This window comes from Hemicordylus capensis, chromosome 5 (genome assembly GCF_027244095.1).
Source record: "Hemicordylus capensis ecotype Gifberg chromosome 5, rHemCap1.1.pri, whole genome shotgun sequence".
Lineage (NCBI taxonomy): Eukaryota > Metazoa > Chordata > Lepidosauria > Squamata > Cordylidae > Hemicordylus > Hemicordylus capensis.
In genome coordinates this window covers 196,460,153-196,480,289 of record NC_069661.1, presented here as the reverse complement: position 1 = coordinate 196,480,289, position 20,137 = coordinate 196,460,153, and the positions used below count along the sequence as shown (strand labels likewise).

Genomic DNA, 20,137 nt, shown 5'->3' with positions numbered 1-20,137 from the left:
ATTCACATTTCTGGCTTCTGTGGTATCTGGGCATACACCTCTTTTAAAAGATAGAACGGCAGACAACAGTCCACACTTGCTGTCATTGTGTTACTGTACCAATGTGCTTTTTTTAAAAAGTCAGATTCAGTAGATATGATGACCTAAGTATGGGGAAAATACAGGACAATGAATGGATGACAATGTGGAGTGAACACACAGACACCTGGTAAGAGATAGTGAAGAACTTTGCCAGTCGCACACTAAACGCCCCTCAGGGTCTAACTGCTAGAGGTTGCATGGCCAGCTTCAGGGGTCAGCACTCCCCAGCAGTTTCTGATAGCCCAGCATCCCAGGAGGGCCATTGACTCCAACATTGACTGAACAGCTACTGCCGACATGCAGCAAACCCTGGAAGGCTTGGGTGGGCAGGCCCCTCTGCACAGCAGCACCTGCTTCCCTCTTGGATAAGAAGGTAGGTGGTACTCATTTGTGCACAGAAGTGGAAACGTTCAGTGTGAGCAGTGTTTTCAGGGGATGATTGCCAATCACTCACCTGCTAGAAAAGTCTGGGCTGGCAGCACACCATCCAGAGCGGCGGGGGGCCACTCATGGTGAGGTGGTAACCTCAAGTGACAGATAATTGGGGTGCTACTTGGGTGGCAAAATGTTCTCCACTCCAGAGCAGCTCTTCAGGACCAATTTGATCCTTCCAAGCTTAGTAAGGATCAAATAGCCTCTCCTCACACTCTGTGAAAATCATGCAAGAAGCAAGAGGAGAGAACAGGAGGCTGCCAGCAACCTTTCCTCTCTTCCCCACTCCCCACGCCACTTTCAAAGCTCTGAAAGGGAGCTGACCCCAACCAGGATCATGGGGCAAAGGCAGCATTTGGCACCTGCCTCAGGTGTTGCAGTACCTTGGGCAACTCCTGACCCAGAGGGAGGCCACAGGTGGGCAAGTGAGAAAAAGGAGGCAATAGATAATGCTTACTCACCCCCTTTCTCTCAGCAGCACAGTAGAGAAAACTGGGACCAGTGGGGCTGCCAGCAAAAATGTTCAAACTAGTGAAGAAGAAGAAGAAACTATATATACCCCATCTCCCCTATCTATGCCCCTGGCAAGAGCTCACCCCCTCTTTCTGGGCAGAACAGCAAGAAGGAGTGCCTCTCATTCTACTGTCTAGAAAGGATGTGAGCCACTCACCTTCTCTTTCTGTGCAGCACAGAAAGGCTGTGGCACCCAGAGAGGTGTGCATATAGGCAAACACACCACATGAAGGGCAGGTGGGACAGCGCCCTCCCACCCCCCACCCCCAGACACAAGATCGATTCCTCTTCTCTCTCTTTCTTGCTTTTCATTTTCCTCTGCTTTCTCTCTTTCTTTCTTCTCTCCAGTTTCTGAGTCCTACATTTATCTGCCTATGTGATTGGCCACTTCCACTCCTTTCTATTGGGTGTGTGTGTGGAGGACCTGGGAACCCTCCATGGGGGACCCACAGGGAAAGACAGTGCCCCAGCCACGGGGAGTTGCCCTTGCCCTTCTCCTCCTGTCTTGCCCACTGCCCCACAAGCCCCAGCGGGCAGCAACAGCCGCCGCCGCCGCCGGGTGGCAAAGAGAAGGAGGAGGCCGTCCCTATAGTTCAGTTCCTGAGGTCTCCTCATGCTCCACTGAGTCTTTGAACATCCAGCCCAAACTCAGCTAACGCCCCGGCCGTTGCTGGGGTTGAAAGTGGCTTCGGCTTCACCCCTGTCGGCGGGTCTTCCGCGCCGAGCCCGATTCCCGCGCGGCGGGCTGCGGACAACAAGCACGGTCCTTCGGTGCGGCGTCTCCGAGCATCTCCCTCTGCGCGCGCGCGCTCACGCCATCCTCGCTGCCCCCCTCCACCCACTCACACCACCCCCACGCGAGTCTCCCCCCCCCGCCCTTGCCCACCACCGCGTCCTCCTTCCCCTCCTCCTCTAGCCCCACCCTCGCCCCCCTCCCGCTGCTCCCAATCACACTCCAGCCTGATGCTGGAGCCGAGCGTCATTCCAGCCTCGGCGGCGCTGCTGCAGACATGGCGACAACGCTGACAATGGTCCAGCCGCTCACTCTGGACAGAGGTAAGCGCAGCGCCCGGCGCGCGCCACCACCGCCTCAGTCCTCCTGCTGCCTCGTTTCCCTTGCCTCCTTCCTCCCCTTGCAATGGCAACCCCGGACGGAGAATGCTCTCTCTGCCCGCTGCTGCCATTTCAGCCCTGCTGCCGCCACAAAAGGCTGCAGAGCGCGCTCCTGCGGGTCCTGGAGCCCCCGTGCCCAAGAGTTCAGCTTGCCTGCTGCTGCCTTCGGCTGGAGAGGCTCTCTCTCCGCCCATGCTGGGTCCCTCGGAAGGCTTCGGCAACTCCCCGCAGGAGCCGCACTGACCTGTCCGCAGCACGCTGAGCTCTCGGTTTAACCCCCCCCCCCCCGGGAGTCCCCTCTTCGTCTTTGGTCATTGCCGGACCTAAAAGGGCCCTGGAGAACACTCCGGCCAAGGAAACATAGGAAGGCAGCTGAAGGGTCTGGGAAGATGAATGATGAAGAAGAGGGAGAAAAGGAAAGAGGGAACGGGCTGGAAAGGCAGGAGGAAAACTTCACACACGAGTGTGCGAGCTCCTTTGCCAGCTGGGAGGACGGAGAAGGGAAAGATTAGCACCATGCAGGGTCAAACTGCCCTCAGGTTAGGCATTTGGGGGCACATGCATCACAAAATGGCCCTTTTGGAAGGAGAACTGCCGCCACAAACAAATGCAGCCTTCTCGTTCTCTAGACCAGCAGTTGTGAAGGAGGGGAGGAGGAGGAGAATCCGCTCTTTTATCCCTGTTTGGCGACCCGAGTGCAAAGCAAAGAGGTAGTTAAAGTGTGTCAGTGGGTTATTAATCTGATATATATGATCTGGAGTATTAGCTGAAGGCCATTAATGTTGTTGCACTAGTGTCACTTACTGTTTGCATTGCTGTTTATTTTATATCTTGCTGTCTAATATAGCATTGCAGGTACCTATTATCTCCAGTGTGTTGACTGCTTTATACCGATGTATGTACTACAGTGCCAGAGGTGCTATGGATTACTTCTTGATGGCTTCTTTTTTCTTCTCGTTTATTAAGCCTCTACAAAATAGGCTCTCACTTGATGAAAAAAGACTTGCACATGTACAAACTCAAAAACTGATTTGAAAACTGGCATCAGAAGTATAGCAGCTATGGGATTTTATGCTGTGGCTCTGAAGCATTTGACACAGATTGGCCAATTGGGTGCAGTGACACAGAATGTTTCAAAGCTGTTAGAATGTTTGCAGACCAGTTTTGTGAGAAAAGGGAAAGTTGGCAGTTTGGCAGAAGCTAAAACTCATTTCAGTCTGGTTTCCACCTGGAGTTTGGGACAGAAACAACCTTAGTTTTTCTGGTGGATGACAAGGGAACTGCATCCCCATTGGTTCTGCTGGACCTCTCAGCAGCTTTCAGTATCATCAACTATGGTATGCTTCTGTCCAACTTGCAGGGTTGGGGCTGGGCAATAGGATTATAGACTGGTTCTGGCCCTGACTTTAGGGTCACATGCAGAAGGTGGTACTGGGAGACTTCTGTCGGCCCCTTGGCCTATGGGGCCTCTCAGTTTTGTCCCCCATGTTTTATGAAACCACTGGGAGAAGTTGTCCAGAGATGTGGGTTGTGGTGTCAATATGTGGGTGACCATATCAACAGATTCTAGAGAGATGATGGATGCTTTGAACCTTGGGCTGGAGGCAGTGATGAGCTGGATGAGGGCTGAAAAATTGAGGCTTAATCCAGATAAAATGGAGGTGCTGTTGGTCAGTAGGAAAGCCAGCCAGGGGCTTTCCCAGACAGTAGGCTTTACCGCGGGTTTGTCCCCCAAAAAACTGCCGCAAAAAGTAGATTTTTTTTAACCCTGGACATAAATCGGTCTAGGCTCTAACATGCAATGAAAAACCCGAATTGTGTGTGAAGTGCTCCCCAATATCTCACACGGACTTTGGCATGAATCCAGTTGGTGTGTGACCGCACACCCTGCATTTGGCCACTTTCCAAGCTAAAAAAACCCATCTGGAAATGCTCCAGGAGATGGGGTTCAGCCTCTTGTGGATGAGGTTTCACAACCTCTGAAGGAACAGGTAGGAACATAGGAAACTGCCATATACTGAGTCAGACCATTGGTCTATCTAGCTCAGTATCGTCTTCACAGACTGGCAGTGGCTTCTCCAAGGTTGCAGGCAGGGATCTCTCTCAGACCTATCTTGGAGAAGCCAGGGAGGGAACTTGAAACCTTCTGCTCTTCCCAGAGCTGCTTCATCCCCCTGAGGGGCTCTCTTAAATACCCTGTGCCCAAGCTGTTTAGGCAGGGCATGGCAAGCAGGGCAACTGCCCCGGGCCCCACTCTTAACCCCCATTAGAATTAACTGGAAGGGGGCCTCACACTGGCTGATTTCCCAGGCTCCACACCCCACCAGGTCTCTCTAAGGATAGGCCTGATTTTAGGGCTTTATAGGTAATCACCAGCACTTTATATTTTGCCCCGAAACACATGGGCAGCCAGTGTAATGCTTTTAACATAGGAATAATATGGTCTCTTCGAGTTGTCCTGGAGACCAACCTGGCTGACGTATTTTGTACCAATTGCAGTTTCTGGACTATATACAAAGGCAGTTCCATGTAGAGTGCATTGGCATAGTGAAGTCTGGACATTACCAGCAAATGTACCATTGTCTTTAAATCATTCTCTTCAAAAATGACAGCAGTTTTCATTATTTTAAATGATGCAAATGAAATTTTATCAAATGTAAAGCTTGCTGAATTTTTGAATAAAATTAAATAATTCAATAACAGTTTGATAGTTAATGTTTTTTGCATAACTATTAATCACATAATTGTCAAATATTAATATTAATAGCTTTAACATTGCTTGATATGATAGTACCAATGGTTCTACCATTAGTAGAACCATTGTCTGGCAACCAGTAGTAATGGGTGCCAAACACCAAGGAAATTGCAAGAAAAACTACATCTCCCTTGGAATTGCCCATTTTTAATTCTACTCATGTTTCCCAATTTCACCCAACAATGTGAGACAAGCTAGTTGCAAGGCTGACCATTTTGGTAAGTCTACAGGCAGGGGGGAAATGCCAACAAATGTTTTGTTTCAGTCTTCTATTCAATGTTTAGGGGCTAGAGAGGGAGAGAAAAATGTTAGAGGGGGTCACCAAGGAGAGATTTGCAGATATACCTTTTGTGGATAGAGTAATAACAAAAAATAGCCATGCACAAGGATCAGTAAACCTGGGCTGGCCTTGGTGGCATAGGTGTGCACAGGGTTAAAATAATGGAGGTGTATCACTGAGTATTTAAAATGATCTGTAATAATGTGATGCCAAGACAGAAATTTTTTGTCCAAATAAGCACTTGAAAAAGTAATTAAATTTTATTTATTTATTTATTTATTTTTCAGTACATCTCTACACTGCCCCATACAAAAGTCCCTAGGCAGTTCACAATCTAAAAACAACCATTAAAACATTAGTATGATTAAAACAATTTAAAATACAAATAAAAACTCTAAAACCCGAAGCTTTAAAACTGTAAACTAAAAGAAGGGGAAACTCTAATTTCATTAGGAAGCGCATTTGTAGATGTTTAACATCTACATGAAACTGCTGGGAGGGGTAATCTGGGGGCTTGGACTGAGTTGTCAGCAATATGCAGATGACACACTCAGCTCTATCTCTTCTTATCACAGTCTCTTCATTTTATCGCTCCAGTCTAGCCCCCCCCCATTTCACTCAGCCTTAACCATCCATTGCTGAGCTGTGTGAGTTACAACTGATTTATTTAGTTGCTTAGAGATTATGTTATGTGGCTGTTACATTATACGTTTTGCTAGATTGTTTTACCATCAAAGGGACCATTTTTTTTACCATCAAAGGGATTTTTTTAATCATCGCCCTGCAGTATAGAACCATAGAGTAACTCAGGGGCATAGCAAAGTTGGAGTGGGCCCAGAGACAAGATTTTAAAATGGTGCCTCCCTCACTGAAGTTCAGCTCATGAAGTAAAGAAATCTTAAATGAGGCTGAATAGTGGTAACAAAAAGCATAGTAACATCTCTCTCTCTCTCTCTCTCTCTCTCTCTCTCTCTCTCTCTCTCTCTCTCTCTCTCATGTGCCACAATAGAACATCATCCTAAATTATTTTTTAAAAGGTTTTGTAAATTCTGGACGATGCAAGTCATTTCATGGTACTAGAGAAAGACATGCTGTTCTGGTAGCTCCAGGTCTTAACACTCACATCAATTTCGGAGGATGAATACAACTGAAGGAAGCCAGGGCAGGTGCGCAACTGGGGGAGTCAGTCATGTGACTTGCCTCTGGGGGGCAGCCAAGACAGTGGGCCCCCAGACAACTGTCTCCCCTTGCCCTATTATAGTTACGCCCCTGGAGTAACCATGTGATCAAGCTTAGCAGTTGCCTTTCATGCCCGTCATTTGTGAAGCACAAACTAGACCAATACTATAACACTAGCTGAACCCGCACAGAGCATCTGTGCGGTAGTTCACTTCCTTTTTGGGTTTAGTTGGGAGGATTCGTTTGGCTGGTCCTCCCACAGCTCTCTCACTCACTCAGTCCCCCCCCCCCCACAACAGCTTGCTCGCTCGCTCTGTACCCCCCCGCGCCTCTCTCACTCGCTCTGTCTCTCCCCCGCGTGCCTCTCTCGCTCGCTGTCTCTTCCCCCTCCGCGACTCTCTCGCTCGCTCTGTCTCTCCCCCCGCGCGCCTCTCTCGCTCGCTCTGTCTCTCCCCCCGCACGCCTCTCTCGCTCACTCTGTCTTTCCCCTCACGGGACACTCTCACTCGCTCTGTCTCTTCCCCCGCACGCCTCTCTCGCTCGCTCTGTCTCTCCCCCCACGCGCCTCTCTCGCTCTCTCCCCCCCACGCGCCTCTCTCGCTCGCTCGCTCTCCCCCTGCGCGCCTCTCTCGCTTGCTTTGTCTCTCCCCCCTACGCGACTCTCTTGCTTGCTCTGTCCCCCCCACAGCGCCTCTCTCGCTCACTCTGTACACTCCCCCCACCTTCTGCCCTACTCTCCTCCCCCCAAGCCTTCTACCCCAGTCCCCTCCCCCCAAGCCTTCTGCCCCAGCTTGCTCCCTCCTCCGTTTCCCCCTCTTTCTCTCTTTTTCTCTCTCTCATTCATGCTCCCCCCCCCCGCTTTTTAGCCTGCTTGTGTTTTCCCCACTGGCCGTTGCTGCCTCCTCCTTCCTCCAGTCCCCAGTGTCGGACTCGGGCTGCCAAGCGTTCAGCCGCCTCCTTCCTGCATGGCCCTCCCTCTAGCGAGCATCTTCCAAAGTGGCCAGCCAATCCAGCGTCTCCACCCGCTTGTGAGCCCAGTGGTTCCCACAGTCTGGAGAAATTGGGCGAGGCTCCCCTAGCCCAATTTCTTCTGATCGTGGGAATAGCTTCAATGTCTTCTTTGCTATGAGCCACACCACCCATTGAGATCATCTGGAAAGGTTCGTCTGCAGTTGCCATCATCTTATCTGGTGGCTACTCGGGGACGGGCCTTTTCTGTTGCTGCTCCAAGGCTTTGGAACATGCTCCCTGCTGAAATAACAGCCTCCTCATCTCTTACAATTTTTAAAAAGGCAGTCAAGACACATTTGTTCATCCAGGCATTTAATTAGATACTTTTTAATAGTTTGATGGATTTTAATAGTTTTAACATTGTTTTAAATTTTAAATTGTTGTAATGTTTTAACCTTTTTACTTGTTGTTTTTATTGTTTTGTTATAAACAGTTCAGAGACTTGCATTTTAGGCGGTATAAAAATATGTTAAATACATACATACATACATTTGTGGTGACCAAACCCCACCCTCAAGGAGGTGGGGGCATGCCCCTGACCTCACACTGCACCTCCAAAATGCAGCACTCCTCTCCCAGGCTTCGGGTTTAGAGCTTGTGAAGGGGGCATCATTCCTTGCCCCCCTGTCTAGCCAGGAGCTGAAAAGTGGGATGGGGACTTTTTCCATTTGGCCATTGTGTTTGTGAGGTGCTCCTTGCAAGTTCATGATCCAAAATATACCCCACCAGAACAAGCACTGAGCCAAAGCAAGCCCCTTGCCTCTCCCCTCTTGTTCTTTGATGGAAGAGAGAGCAAAGAACTTTCCCGTTTAGCCAATATGTTTCTGAAGTGTACCTCGCAAATAAAGTTGCCAAAGCAAGTCTGTTTCCTCCTCACTCTAGCACTGTTTGATGGCTGTGAGGAGTGCCTTGCAAGTGCAATAGCCAAACATCCCCAGCCTTCCTCCCCAGCCTTGAGCTGGTTTGGATATGGAGAATCACAGCACAATTGCAGAGATTATTCCCACCATCTACTGCAGCTTCAAAGTTGGGAGGGAGGCTGGGGCTTGTCAGTCACCAAAATGTGCTGGCACACTCAACAAGATGAAAAACAAGGGAGCCTGGCCGTGCAGCCCAGTCTCATGCATGTTTGCTTAGAGGGTTCCTCTGAGTTCAATGGGACACTCCCAAGTAAGTGTATTTAGGTCTGCAGTTGGAAAAGACAATCCTATATAAGATGGCTGCTGCTACACTGGAATGTAACTAGTTGATATCCTATGCTATCTCATTAGAAGCATAATAATAGCAAAAGAAAAGATAGTTTACGTAACAATAGCATCCTCCCCCGCCCCATCACAGATTCTCTAGCAACAAAGGTGTTGCAATGATGGAGGAACACCATGATTTTGTCACTTAAGTCATTCTATAGCCTCTCCCAAACATAAGACACAAGCACCAAGCCAGAAATCTGCAACACTTTCTCCAGTGCAACTAATGCCTTAGCTCAGTGGTGAAGAAAGTGAGGTCATTCACACAACCAAAAACTGTGTTCTATCCAGGTTTGGAAGCTGTGTGTGCTCCCAATTTTCAGTTGTGTGGAAGCAAGGTGAATGGAAAACCTGGATAGAAATAATGGAAGGAGGGAAACCTGGGTAGCTTTTCCTCCTGCCTTGCTCCCACACAATCACTTCTACCCAGGTTTTCCTCTTACCATGCTTCCACACAATAAGCCCTTTCTCTCGAGCAGTGAGAAATTGCAAGAGGGCTAGCGGGGAGGAAGCCTTTAAAAGTTTACCTCCTCACAGACAATCCGGTGCTTCCCTCTGGGTAGACGGATCCCCCGCCCGGATGATTACTGGCTGCTACCGGTAGCTTTGAGGGTCGGGGTGCAGGACACATTGCCCCACGTCGCCCCCAGAGCTACCATAATGCACCGCATTTGTGTGTGGTGCATTATGGGGATCCCCCTCCCCTCCCTGAAGCCAACCAGGAGCCCCACAGTCAGCCCGTCCTGGCTGCAAGCAGCCACAGCTGGTAGACGATAGTAGAAATGAGATTAAGAGAGCACTTGCTCTCCTAACCTCGTTTTGGAGGGTGGCTCCTTAGGCGGGTTTCCTGTGGCGGCACCGCTGGGATCAGGCCCGATCCCGGTGGTACACAAGTGCATGCAAAGCCAGGCTGGACTTCCTTAGCCCGGTTTTGCATGCGTGTGTGAATAGCTTCAACTAAAAATTGGGAGCACACACATCTCCCAAACCTGGGTAGACCACAGTTTTTGATTGTGTGAATGACCTCAATGAATCCTGTAGCCAGAAGGACTAGGGCTACTCCAGACAGGAGTTTGAATTCCCTTGCAGTACGAATTCAGGTAGCCCATCAACAAGCACCTTTTGCTAGGGCAAACACTGGGGCACACACAGAAAGGGAACAACTGCCATTCCCATGACAGCAACTAGTCACTTCTATAGCCTAGGGTTGGAGGCATTCCTGGCCATGGGATGCTAAGGAGAAGGGTTCGAGTCCTGATGTGGGACACACTCATCAGAACACTCCATCCAACATAGTTGTACTGATGCCTTTACTGGGGAACAAGCTTTTTTGGAAGAGAGCCACTTGGGCATGGAAAAATGGAGGCTAAAACAGCAAGCTCACAGAAAGCTTCCCAGTAGTTCAGTAGGCAAGAACACTGTGATGGGAAATATGAGAGGGGAGTTTTAAGTTCCACTCTGGCTGACAGAACTGTAGCTTATGTAAGTTAAACTTGCAGTGAGGGGGTGTCTGGTCAGCAATAATAATTTCAGACAGAAAGGCAGAGGCAGCAGGAATAGAACACACACTTTACAGATCAACATGCCAACTGGGATTTACCTGTTACAGGAGAGTATTTGGTTCTGACAGCAACATTCACCCACCCATTGGAGGGACCTGGAAACAACAACACCTATGGTTCCTGTGTGGCTGATCCTACAAAGTCGTATGTGCTAAACATAGTTGCTTGGGCAGCAGTACCAATAGTTGGAGTAGAGTAAAACTGACTGTGTGCCTCAAAGCCTTCCCTTTGTTTATGGTGATGGTTTATCTGCATTTTGGGTTTTCTAGCCTGTCAGAGATCACTTATGTTCAAACACCATAATTATCCTGTGCCCTCTCTTAGGTGATTGTGCTCTTACCTTTTGAGTAAGAGAGGGCTATTAAGGCAGTACGCTATTGCCCAGTTACAGTGGGAGAAGTGGGAGTCACTCTGTGAGCATGATATTTGGGTGTTTTGCTTTGCACATTCATTATTTTCTTGGGGGAGGGTGAGATGAAGCAGATACAGAGATACTACATTGAGGGATAGTCTTCATCTGCTAATTCCCCTTGCTCATTTATGTAAGATGCTTTGTCTTTGGAGCCCCAGTTGCAGAAGTGGAGCTGAGGTTCCTGTTGGATGCTTGTATCTGGAGCTCTGATGCAGAGTATCTGTAATGGTTTTGGGAAAACCAGTATTACTCATGTGTCCTTCCTATATTTATGTTCTGCCTGAGTGGTGTGTGTGTGTCCTCACACACAGCCTGGGTTAGGCTGTACATGAAAACCACTGGGATCAGGCCCGATCCTGGTGGGGCAGCATCGCCTAGCCTGGCTTGTAGCCTGGGTTAACAGTGCCTGAGTGCCATTAACCCAGGCTCCAGAATCATGTGTCTCATCAGTCTATGTTCAGCCTGAGGTGAACATAGAAATTAATGCCAAGAGCACCTGTCTCCTGAGGGAGCCCCCAATGCACCACGCTCAGCACACAGTGCATTGTGGGATGCCTGGAGGCCAAGATGCGCCGTCCTGGCCTCTGGAGATTGTGTCATGTGGGAGTGTGATCAGTGCTCCCAGCAGGGCATGTTTATTCATCTGAGGGGAAGGTAAGGACTGCGCAGCCTTCCCCCTGCCCACCCGCTCCCCCACCCACCTGGTCATGTGAATAGCTCCTGTGTGTTTTCATTTTTGCAAAGTGTCCTTTTCACCAAAGTTTACCATTGTTTGGCCATAGTTCTGTAGACATGGGGACAAAATGATAGAGCCCCCATCTTGACATGCAAGCTATGTAGTCCCTTGCTTGCTACAATGTATATAGATCTGTGGCTGTGCTGTGATAGGCTAAAGAGTTAGTTGGTTTTCTTTGTAACCTCCATTGTTGCTGGAAGCTGGAGAGAGAGGAAGCAAGTAGTAGTCGGTCTGGGCTCTCCATTGACTCCAGTGAGTGTGCAATTAAATATGAGCGTTATTTTACTATCATAAACCTATGTTGCCAGGAGTGTTGAAACTTTGGTGGATGTTTGAATTCAGCTACAGTGGCCACTCTGATAATCTCCAAACACACTCCAAATCTGCACACTTCTTCCCCTTATGCTATTGTAATTACATCTGCATAGTTGTTAAACTAACTTAACTGTATCCTCATTCAACTGCCATAATTTGAGGATAGAATTGTGTTTTTGGAACACAAAAGTGACATTTTCTTTACGTATATATTCAAAATAATTTTAAGCAACTCATAGCTTAAAAGTCCCCCCCACCCGCTCTCTGTTCTTGTAAATGTCTGAAAGCTAGTTGAATGGTGAGATTACTCAAGTCTCAAGCACAGGAATTATTTTCATTAATTCCCGTCAGCCTATGTCTTCCCACCTTTAAAATTGTCTTGTAAGACTCTGTTATGTAGAACACATTTCCAAAATAATGGAAATTTTAATCATTTCACAGTTTAATCTCATAGGCATTGCCATTTAACCTGAGCTTTGCATGGAGCTGTGCTGATTGAGCTGGGAGCATGCAGCAATGCAACTAACTAGGAGACTGAACTGCAGATGTTCCAGGGTTTAAGGGATTTGGAAGGCAAAAGATCATGTGGCATATAGTAGGTAAGACTGAATGATGGAGGAAACTGAGAATGGAGCGAAGCATAGCAGAGTTGTAAGGAGAGAAGTGAAACATATAATTAGCTACAAGCCACTGCCAGTGGATTCATTGAGTGCCAATACATAATTACTGCCTTATAAATGGTAAAATTTAAATATTTAAATGGTAAATATTAAACATTAATTTAAACATTACAATTTAAACAATGTCCTAACATGCACACAGAGATACCATTGATTTGAAAAAATCTGTGGTTAATTTGGGAAATAACTGACTGGGCCTAGTATGGGATGTTTTGAGCTCTTTAAGAAGAAGTTCATTAGTTAAATATAACTGTTCTTCAGAACGAAATGGAAGGCAATTAATTTGCAGCTATTTACTGAAGAAGGTTATTTAACAGCATTATCATAATTGCAACACCCAAAAGTACGCTGAAGAGTTGTTAACATTAGTGTTAGTGGGTCGGGGGCAGGGAGGGAGAGAAAAGGGACAGCTGCCTAGGGTAGTGATCCAATTTTTCATCATTTTCAACTGTCTCTTCTATTAATTTGCACCCTTAATCGAGCTACTACTTCAGCAGTTGGATCTAGCTTCCCCCTCTCACTCAGCAGTAGATGAGGGTTGGTTTAGGGCTCCTAGAGCCCATAGTCCTGGCCAGGAGTGTGGAAGAAGGAGGGGCAGGCAAATGCTTGAAGTGGGCTTTGCAAGTTTTATCTGAACTGGCTGGAAGAAGGGACGCAAATACAAATGACGATGCAATTGATTATACCTGATCCTTCATTAAGAAGATAACATGCATCTGCTCTAAGTTGTGTAGATGAGAATTTACATGCATACGTGGGATATTATATTATCACTCTATGGGTAACTCGGGTTAAGCACAGTTTGAGGAAATTAAATTTCTGATCTAATTCCTACTTGTATGAAATAATCGTTAGTGAAATTAGGAATTGCAGTTCTTTTAGTACATAAATAGATAGATAGATAGATAAATCTTTATTGTCATTGTCCTGTGCAGAACAACGAGATTGAAAAGAATCTACAACCACTACTACAGGACCTAACAAGAATAATCTAAACATATACCCATACGCCCCCCTCCCATCAACCCACTAAAAACCCACTAAAAAACTCTAAAACTAAATACAAAAACCCCCTCAGAAACTGTGTTTTGCTGCGTTCAAAGCTGAGACCACTTTTGGTAGAAGCTACTTCTCAAGCAGCTGGTCCTGATCTTTATGACCCTATACCTCCTTCTCGAAGGCAGATGCTGAAAGAGATCGTTTCCAGGGTGCGTGGGATCCTGCGCTATCTCCACAGCTTTATTATAACACCTAGTGGCATAGATTTGATCTAAGGTAGGAAGAGTACATCCAATTATTTTCTCCGCAGTCTTAACAACCTTGGACAGCAGTGTTCTTTCTCTGGCTGTACAACTCCCAAACCACACACAGATCCCATAAGTCAACACACTCTCTATAGCACAGCGATAAAACACCAACAATAGATTACTTGAGAGATTAGTCCTCCGGAGAACTCTCAAGAAGTATAATCTCTGCTGTGCTCTCTTCACCAGATCTTTGGTGTTTGCTCCCCATGTCAGGTCATCTCTCAGCTCCATTCCCAGAAATCTAAACACCGAAACCCGTTCCACACAAATCCCTTCAATAATGAGTGGCTGGAAATCCAATTTGCATTTCCTGAAATCCACAATGATCTCCTTTGTTTTCTTTAAATTGAGGAATAAGTTATTCTCCCTACACCACTCTGTATGCCTCTCCACCTCCTTCCTATAGGCCGACTCCCCTTCTCCAGCAGTAATCAGACCAACCACAGTTGTGTCGTCTGCAAACTTAATAATCCTATTGCTGAGGTAATTGGGAACACAATCATATGTGTAAAGCGTGTACAAAAGTGGACTCAACATGCACCCCTGTGGCGTCCCTGTATTTATACTGAGATCCGTCGAGACATGAGAGCCCATCCTGACCCGTTGAGAACAATCTGATAGAAAATTCAGTATCCACCTGCATAAGCACGGTGGAAGCCCCATGTCCAATAATTTTGGCACCAATCTATATGGGAGAATAGTATTAAATGCAGAGCTAAAGTCTACAAAAAGCAGTCTTGCATAATTCCCTTGCTTCTCCAAATGGGTCAGGACAGTATGTAAGGCCATAGTCACAGCATCCTCCGTGGATCTCTTCTTCTTATATGCAAATTGATAAGAATCAAATCCATCTGGCAAACAAGCCATAATATGATTCCGCACCAATTTCTCAAAGCATTTCATTATGATGGGTGTAAGCGCCACAGGTCGAAAGTCATTCAGGCTATCTATATTAGATTTTTTTGGCAGAGGTACGATAGTAGAGGATTTCAGACAAGATGGAACAGTGGCTTGGGCCAGAGATCGATTGAAAATCTTCGTAAAAATTTCTGCCAGTTGTTCCGAGCAGTCTCTCAACACCCTACCAGCCACTCCATCAGGGCCCATAGCCTTCCTCACATTTATTTCCTTTAGTACCCGCCTCACTTCCCCCTCTTCCACTTTAACAGCATTTTCCACTCTAACAACATTTTCCTCGGGGAGTAAGAACAGTGACTCTGGCAGCACTCCTGGAACCACTGCCGGTGTCGCCTCAAACCGGGCAAAAAAGGTATTCAGCTCCCCCACCAGGGAGGCACTACTCTCTACAGTTGATGGATTGTTAGATTTATAGCCAATAAGTTGCTGAACCCCCTGCCACATTTGTCTAGTGTCATGGCTGCTCATATAATTCTCAATTTTCCCTTTATACTCAGCTTTTGCCTTCTTAATACCCCTCTTCAAATTCACCCTTTCTATGCTATACAATGCTCGATCTCCAGTTCTAAAAGCAAAGTTTCTGGCCTTCAACAGCCTCCGAACTTCCCCTGTCATCCAGGGCTTCCTATTTGGATACATCTTCACATACTTTTCCCTAGTGACGTTGGCTGTACAAAATTTAATATAATCCAGGACCGTTGATGTGTGGATCTCCAGATCATGATGGTCAAACACATTCCAATCAGTCTCCTGAAAACAGTCCTGCAGCTGTTGAGAGGCTCCCTCAGGCCACACTATAACAGTACGTGTTGATATCGGGGCTTGCTTTCTGAGAGGTATGTACGCTGGTGTCAAAAACGATGATCTGTCCTGCCAAGGTGAGCCAAGGGCTTAACCTCAAATGCCCATTTAATGTTCGTATACACCTTGTCAAGCGTATTTCCCTCCCTCGTTGCACACTTGATGTGCTGATGAAATTTCGGGAATACTGCCTTCAAATCTGTGTGGTTGAAATCCCCCGCAATAATCTGCACCACCTCTGGGTATTTGCTCAGTTTACTATTAATGTTCTCATACAAAATACTCATGGCCTCGTGTGCGTTTGCAGTTGGTGCCACATACACCACCGTCAATACTACTGCTGTAAATTCCCGGGGGAGATAAAAAGGTCTACATTTAATCATTAAAAACTCCACATCCGGGGAGCAGTGGCTATCCAACCTAACAGAGTTTGTGCACCATTTGTGATTTACATAGATACACACACCCCCACCTTGTTTCTTGTTGGAATTCTCTGTTCTATCGCACCGGTATACCGTGTAGCCATGTAATTCAATAGCTGTATTCGGAATATATGAGTGAAGCCATGTCTCTGTGAGCAGCAACAAACAGCAATCTCGGATATCACCTTCAACTCCAACACGCAGCCTCCATTCGTCCAATTTGTTTACTAAGGACCTCACGTTAGAGTAAAAGATACTTGGGAGTGATAATTTATGTCGTTGTTTCCTTAACTTTGTCCTCACTCTCGTTGGACCCCATCCTCTGCAGCCTCTTTTCTGCTTTCGCTCTCTCCGTCTCCTTCTCCTCCTCCTCCAACTCCGGTAATTTATGATTTCTGGAATCTTACAAGCCCGCAGACGCTCCCACACAACACAGCTTCCACAGTTCCTCCTCCTACTTCTAAAAAACAACAATTCCTGACGACTGTAAATCAATCTCCGTCTCCAAGTCAAGGAGCTCTCAGCCGCAGCGTCCGAACGCACCGCCATCTTGATTGATAAAGATAAACAGTATCAGTTGTACTCACACTTGGGGCTGGCTTTCCATCTTCATTTATGCCCCATTATGAGGAGAGTTATGAGCAGTTGTCTTGTCTCTATCCAAATTTCTAGTTAGTTGTGAAGAAGAAAGTGAAGGAAGGGAGTGGGAGAGACTGTACCCAATCCACTTCCATGCTGCTGTTTCCAGCTTAAAATTCCTGTTACAATATCTAAAAATCCATTAAAACTATTAAAAATCTTTTAAGATACTGGGGGAGCTTCAAGAGAGCTGCTCACCTGACGCCATCTTGCTCACACACCCAGTTGTACTGTCACATTGTCCATTAATTTTAAGCAAAACAAATGAGAAACTGAGATGGATTTATCATCCAGGCTTTAACACAGGAGAGTATGACATCAAAATAATGTAAACTTATTGACAATAATTTATCTTGTTCTCAAATCTGTTCCAAAAAAATTGAAAGGTTTTTTTCACCACAAGTCGCATAATTCAGTTTTCCTTCTGTGAATTCAAACAACTTATGATGGGCTGGATGTGTCGAAACAAAATGAGAGGTAGAAAATTAAAAAGGGACCTGAATAAAGTATGAAATCGTGAGACAAACCTGAACATCCGGAATAAGATAATAACAGAAACCTATAACCTGACCATAACCTCTAAACTAGAATTCCACAAATACTTTTGGTTTTTGCATCCCATTTCTCTCCCCCCCCCCACTTCTTTTCAATCTCCCCTTTTGCTAGATTACTTCAGTGAATTTCAGTTCAAGTACAGATATTAAATGTTTAGGTGGTAATCTGAGTGAATGGATTTTTCATTGAGTTTTTGCAGCTCGGGAAGATTTCTACACAAAGAATTTTTAAAAATCTCTGGCCATTTCATTAGAAGGAATAAGAGGAGGATACTTGAATTATAGTTTTGATATTTTGGGCCTTCTTTATTAGACCAATGGCCCGACACACTGATTCAAAGCAAATTATATCTATAGGATATCTTGGATAAACTGAACCTCCAGGGTCCCGCTACTGGAACCACAAACTTTAGAAAGCTATATTGTGCATGCTTTGTATAGTTCACACAGTATAGTGCTGGACTACCCTATGATTAGATCTGGGATTAGATTCAAAAAATACTCCCTCATATGTACCTTCATTTTCTACAGAAGCACACTACAATTAAATGACGTATTTGGCATCTTCTCATGTGGTGAAATATAGGATAAACTGGAGTAGTTTTCAACACTGATTTGGTGAATCTTACATCTTGTACTGCCTGGGCTACTCCAGTATAGTAGTAGTATTATACTCCAGTATAACAGTAAGCAGTACTGTTGGAGTAAGCAGTAAGCAGTAGAGTAGACCAGTTTAACATGTTTAATCCTGAGATAGCCCATCGCATGTGAGCAGACCTAAAGGCGTAAATCTTTATGAGCAACAGGAAGGATATGAATAGAAAAGATGGCTGCCTCTTTGATGACAGTAGAAGATTTTATATTTCAGTTTTATAAAAGTAGAATCTCAGAGAATAATTCCAATACCCAAGAATGCTGGAGCACCTATAAAATATGATTTTTGGACAAGATGGAATCGTGTTGCTGTAGGTGTCTTACCTTACTGCATGAGCATTTTGTCAGTTCAGATACAACCGTTATTCACCATGTCTGTCCCTTTGATGAAAACCTGTGTGATGTCATGACTAGAGTGTCAGACAAAGACCTGAGTTCAAATCTTCACCTAAATACAAAGCAAACGCAAATTGCAAACGAAGGAGATACTGCTGGTAGGTACCATTGTGCAAGAGAATGAAAGGAGGCACCAAAGCAAAACACATGCACAAGCTGTCTCCCTAGGCCAAGAAGAAGACAGGTTGTTTCAGTTACTCACCCAGACTCAACAGTAATCATAAAACACACAGATACCAACACACACACCTCTAAAAGGCACAGAGGAAAAATAGTCTGCCTCTGTTCAAGCCACACCTCTACAGTTGCAATCTTATGCACTCTTACTTTGGAGGAATCCCACTGAACTCAATTGTTTACTTCTGAGTAAACCCAACAAGCCTGCAAACTGTTCTCAAAACTAAAAGATGATTTTAAAAAACGTTTAAAATGCGTTTACACCTGAAATATCAAGATAAGATCCGAATACAGGCTGAGGCTGTGCGAACAGCACCTTGCTGTCCCCATATGCAAGCAGTGTCAAAACTCAGAGAGTATGAATGCACACTAGGGATGTGCACGAACCGGTTCGGAGGCCATGTTTGAGGCCTCCGAACCAGTTCAGAGCCAGACCGGTCCGGCGGTCCGGCACCGAGGGGGGGTCTACCTTTAAGGGAGGGGGGTAGAACTTACTCCTCCCGCCGCCCTTCCCCCTCCGGCGCTGCAGTTTAAAGTGAAGTTTTTTGGGCGGCAGCGTTCCTTGCTGCCGCCCCTGCCCCCGTCGTTGCCCGGAAGTCTCCGTAAGAGCAGCACACATGCACATGTGGTGGTGCACGTGTGCCTGTCGCCGGCACGCGCGTATGCGTGCTGCTCTTACGGAGACTTCCGGGCAATGACGGGGGCAGGGGCGGCAGCGAGCAACGCTGCCGCCCCAAAAACTTTGCTTTAAACTGCAGCGCCTGAGGGGGAAGAGCAGCGGGAGGGGTAAGTTCTACCCCCCCCACCCTTAAAGGTAGACCTCCCCTCGGTGCTGGTCCGGACCGGTCCAGACCCATGCACATCCGTAATGCACACCAAGCCTATACATAGTGAAACAATTTTAAGTTGCCATCTGGAAAGCACCCAGGCATATTTTCAGAAGGCACAGTGGACTGCAGAAGAAAGGAGATATAGATGGGGGGTGGGGTGGACTGCCTCTCCCCCAGAGCACCAGCATTGCACTAGTATGGATGTCAGACTGGGTTATGAAGATTAAAAAAGCTCAGGGACTGAATATGGCCCTCTGAACTACTTGGAGGAAGGGCAGGTTAAAATTAAAAAATAAATTTTTTATTTATAAAAATAAAACAACAGTATAAAGATTGCCTAATCATTAAAATGAACTTGTAATTTTAAAGAGTAAGCAAAGATCCCTTTAAACTTTTAACCACATGATTTTTAGTTGAATTAACATATTTCCATGTTTCTCATGGTTTACAAGCAGGAATATTTAGAGTTTAGCATTTAGAACACACTGGCCACAGCAGTTTGGCAGCTGCTGCATAATAAAGTTATAGTTAAGTATAATCTCTAGTCTCAGCAGAGCCATAGTCCCATCAGCATTTAATCTTCATTATGTAATATGTTTATTCTCTGGAAAAGCCAGAGATCTTCTCAGTGCATCTGAATTTCCATGCCAGTAAATGAACGCTGTTCATTTTAATAATGCTTTGCATCTATTCTAAAGATTTATTATCCATACCTCACACAGGATGAATATCCAAGGAATGTTGGGGATACTTGCTTTAGGGATGAGCAACACAGGGCATATAACTAGGAAGTGTTTTTGTGAAGGTTGCAACAACAACAACAAATATTTATATACCGCTTTTCAACAAAAGTTTCCAAAGCAGTTTACATAGATAAGTAATAAATAAATAAGATGCCTCCCTGTCCCCAAAGGGCTCACAATCTAAAAAGAATCATAAGACAGACACCAGCACCAGTCACTGGAGGTACTGTGCTGGGGTTGGATAGGGCCAGTTACTCTCCCCCTGCTAAATAAAGAGAATAACCATGTTAAAAAGGTGCCTCTTTGCCCAGTTAGCCAAATCAGGGGCAGCTCCTTGAGGCCATTTATCCAATCAAAAACTGTGTTCTACCTGGGTTTGT

At 46.0% G+C, this 20,137-nt stretch overlaps 1 protein-coding gene across 2 annotated transcripts in view; it reads left to right on the top strand.

Moving 5' to 3' along the window:
* The first annotated feature begins 1,782 nt into the window (after positions 1-1,782).
* LIN7A (lin-7 homolog A, crumbs cell polarity complex component) overlaps positions 1,783-20,137 on the top strand; it is a 68,162-nt gene continuing 49,807 nt past the window's right edge. Inside the window, exon 1 of one of the 2 annotated variants that reach the window (XM_053257758.1) lies at positions 1,783-2,082. Coding sequence is in view for 1 of the 2 variants with exons in the window: in XM_053257757.1 (XP_053113732.1) it covers positions 2,037-2,082 (46 nt within the window). In the remaining variant the exon portion in view is untranslated. The remainder of the gene's footprint in view (positions 2,083-20,137) is intronic. The other variant, XM_053257757.1, reaches the window with a different exon arrangement.